The 3435-nt window shown below is 65.4% G+C and overlaps 2 protein-coding genes across 2 annotated transcripts; one reads left to right on the forward strand and one right to left on the reverse strand.

Annotated features, from left to right (window-relative positions):
* Positions 1-484: 484 nt before the first annotated feature.
* Positions 485-1586, forward strand: MNEG_3182 (hypothetical protein; the record flags this gene model as incomplete). The annotated part of the gene is made up of 3 exons (XM_014048341.1): positions 485-646; positions 1054-1226; positions 1568-1586. 3 exons carry the CDS (start codon positions 485-487, stop codon positions 1584-1586), a joined length of 354 nt encoding a protein of 117 aa, XP_013903795.1.
* A 664-nt stretch (positions 1587-2250) lies between these two features.
* On the reverse strand, positions 2251-2950 carry MNEG_3183 (hypothetical protein; the record flags this gene model as incomplete). The annotated part of the gene is made up of 2 exons (XM_014048342.1): positions 2251-2442; positions 2687-2950. 2 exons carry the CDS (start codon positions 2948-2950, stop codon positions 2251-2253), a joined length of 456 nt encoding a protein of 151 aa, XP_013903796.1.
* Between the last annotated feature and the right edge of the window lie 485 nt (positions 2951-3435).

The raw sequence follows: 3435 nt of genomic DNA on the forward strand, positions 1-3435 counted from the left end.
CGCCAGCCCCCCCCAGACCACCGTCACGATCCTCGCCCCGCCCCCACCGCAAGCGGCGCCTGTCGGGCCGCCAACTGAACGTCTGTCCCCGGAGCAGCAGCAGGAGTGGGCGGCGTGTGTGCAGCAGCTGTTGGCGATCGGCCTCGCGGATGCGGATGCAGAGCGCATTGTTGCGCGGGCATTTGGGTGGGGCACACAGGTGCGTATCGGCTGGGCCGGGTGCTGGGGAGGAATGCAATAGCGTGCACAAACGTTGATGGGTGTCAGATGCACCGCCAAGGGGCAAAGGCAACAAGTACGATTGGCCTGTAGGCTGGGTTGTTCAATGGAGGGGCCCCTCGACAGGCATAGCAACGGCTGCAGCTTGCAGGGGTGGGTCCCTCCGCATCACCCAGGCTCGCTCGCCGCAAGAGCTCACCCTTCACAACGCAAGGGCACATGCGTGCAAGCCAGCGTCATGGCACGCAAGCCGATGCCGATTAAAATGTGCAAATACGCCACGTATCCACGAACTTGCGCTCATGCGCAGGCCTACTGGCGGCGTGAAAAGGTTGAGGAAGCGCCGGACTCGGCACGCGCGGCGGCGGCGCTTGGCCTGCTGCGGGAAGTTGGTCTGTCAGACGCTGAGCTGCCGCGCGTGGTCAAGGTGGGTGTCACATACAGCAGTCTCATCGGGGATGTTGGGACAGCGTGCTGTGAACATGGCAGCAACTCGCTTCTGAGATCGTATGACGACACAAGCGTAGCGGTAGTCTGGAGACGGCTCTGCCATGTTTGGAGGGGCATGACGGGTGACGGACAAGATCACAAATGGGGTGCTGGCTCCGTACCGGGGGTCGCGGGGGCAGGGGGCGCTGAGAAGGGGTGGACAGAGGGGTTACGAGGGTTGCGCAAGTTGCGCCTGGGATGTGGGGGCCCCTGCACTCTGCGTGCTCTCCCCGCGCGCTGTGTGCGCCTCCCTCTCCCCTTGGCCCAAAGCTGCGCAGGTCGGCCCTGAGACACCACATGAACTAGCTTTGGCCGCCGCCTCATCCCCGACATTGTCCCATTCAGGCGTTTCCCGAGGTGATTGGTTGCAGCGTCGACGCCCTCAAGGGGAACCTGGCAAAGCTCCAGCAGGACTGGAAGCTGGAGGGGCAGGTGCTGGCCAAGGCGGTGGCGCGGCAGCCGGCGGTGCTAGGCTACACGATTGACTGCATGGGAGACTGCGCTGGCGAGTGCAACAGGTGCGATGAGGTGTGTGTGTGTGTGTGTGTGTGTGTGTGTGTGTGTGTGTGTGTGTGTGTTGGTTGGGGGGGTGCATACGCGTGCGTGAGTGCGTGCCTGTATGCATGTATGAGTGCGCGTGAGAGAGGTAGAGCAAAGGTGTGTGCGGGGGAGTGCGGGCTGACAGACAGGCTCCCCTGCCCAGGCGGCCAGCAGAGGGTGCGGCTGGGTAAGAGTGCGCGGAGGAGCGGTCGCACCGCAGCTTGCCACATGTCACAGGGTGGAGCCCTCAACCTCTCTTTACAGCTGCCGAAGGCGAAGATCTTGGTTTGCACCCTGCCTTGCCTTTTGTGTCATTCAGGTGCTGGGCGCGCTTCTAGCGAGGGCGCTCACGGCGCGTTCTGGGCTGCTGCCTCTGAATGGGCCGATGACCCGCGTGGAGGGCTGGGGCCAAGCGCCTGCGCTTGTGGCCCGCGCCTCGAGGATGGCTGGCTGACAGGAGCGAGGGGCAGCTGTTTTCGATTGTCGAATTGAGCGAGAGAGGCTCAGAGGCAGAGAGAGAGAGGGCAGGGGGCGAGCACGCCCACTGCTTGCTGGCTCGCATGCATTTTTTTCGAGAGGTGACCTCGCGCCAGGCATCAGGAGGTTGCAACGCTGTTGCCGCCGCCACATTCTACCGCATCTGTACGTGCAAAGCCTGCGAAGGCTACCAAGAATCAAAACAAGAAAAACAGAGGGTCTACCCGTGCGCGCCGGCACTGAGCGCCGCACCTGGGCTTGTAAATACACACATGCGGACAGCTGAGCAGCACACATGGATGTAATGCTCCCACTTTATTGGTTGCATCGAATATGGTTACCAATACAACACAGCCTGCAGACAAACTCCCAAAGGGGATAAGCTCTGGGGCAAGTGCATGCAACCACCTCAGCTGCGCCGCCCGCAGCTGAGGCAGGGGACTGCCAGAGATAACACCAGGGCCTGCCGCGCACCCGCACGCCGCGCTTGCAGCCGTGACCCCCATTCCCTGCGGCCGTCCGTGCTCACGAGCTCCGCGGGGTCAGCCCGCCCGCCTTCGCGCTGACCACCGCCCGCCGCGGCCGCCGCCGCCGCCGCGTGCCCGAGCGCAGCGCCCGCCGCCGCAGGGCGGAGAGGTGGGAGGCGGCCAGCTCGTAGTCCACGTAGAAGGGGTGGAACACCTCCATCGGCGGCCACAGCATGATCGTTGAGAGCACCTGGCAGGTGAGCGGCGAAGTGAGATTTGCTGCACATGAGCTTGATGGCCCCATAGGTTGCAATTCTTTCTCTTGCTGCTCCGCTTCGAGCGACTCCATCCGGCTCACTCCACACGCGTCGGTTGGAGCAGCGGCGATAAGCCGTACAGGGCGGGGTTGGTCCCGCCGCCCGACCCGCACACGTGTTGCTCACGCCCGCCGTCCCGCAGCTGCGCGTGCGGCACGGCGTGGCACGGCGGCCCACCTGATAGGACACCTCCAGGTGGTTGGGCAGCAGCTGCGCGTAAGCTACAGGGCTGCCCATGAACGCCCCCTGCAGGTTGCCGATCAGCCCGGGGTCCGGCCGGTCCGGCAGCCGCGCCAGGTCGCGCACCGGGTAGAACAGCTGTGTGCCAGACCCAGGGGCCGCGGGCGCGGGCTCGGCGGCGCCGCCCGCGGGCCGCGGCGGGGGGTCGTCAAGGAGGGGCCGGGGGACGCCGAGAACGTCCTTTTTATGCATCTGGTCCATCACGGTGTAGAGGTCGCGCCACGAGGCCGCGAGCGCGGGGAGGAGGGCCGCATCGGCGGCGGCCCGGGGCGCGCGGCGGAGCGCGCCGCTTGCAGCGGCGGCGCGGCGGCGGAGGTCGGGGGGCTGGATGTGGGGGTTGCAAATTGTGAGGAGGGGCGTGTGTATGAGGGAGCATGGAGTGTGGAGTACACACAGAGCAACAGGAGATGATCTTGCACATGAGATGAGGGAGATGGCCAGTGCGACATCCACGCCTCGCACATTGTTGCCCTGTGCTCACCAGCTGCCTCAGGGCCTGCATAGCGGGGCCCTCTGCAACTTGCTGCTCTGCTGGTGCATTTGCAGCGCGTGTGGCGGCTGAGCTGCAAAAGCTGCACCCCTGCAGGCGCTGCAGCAGCAGCGGCACTACAGCAGGCGGCAGCGGCGTCGCAGCTCGAGCTGCTGCCCCGCTGGCTACTGCTGAGCTGCCACCGCCGCTCAGCGCA

The sequence above is a fragment of the Monoraphidium neglectum genome (assembly GCF_000611645.1).
Source record: "Monoraphidium neglectum strain SAG 48.87 unplaced genomic scaffold scaffold00389, whole genome shotgun sequence".
Lineage (NCBI taxonomy): Eukaryota > Viridiplantae > Chlorophyta > Chlorophyceae > Sphaeropleales > Selenastraceae > Monoraphidium > Monoraphidium neglectum.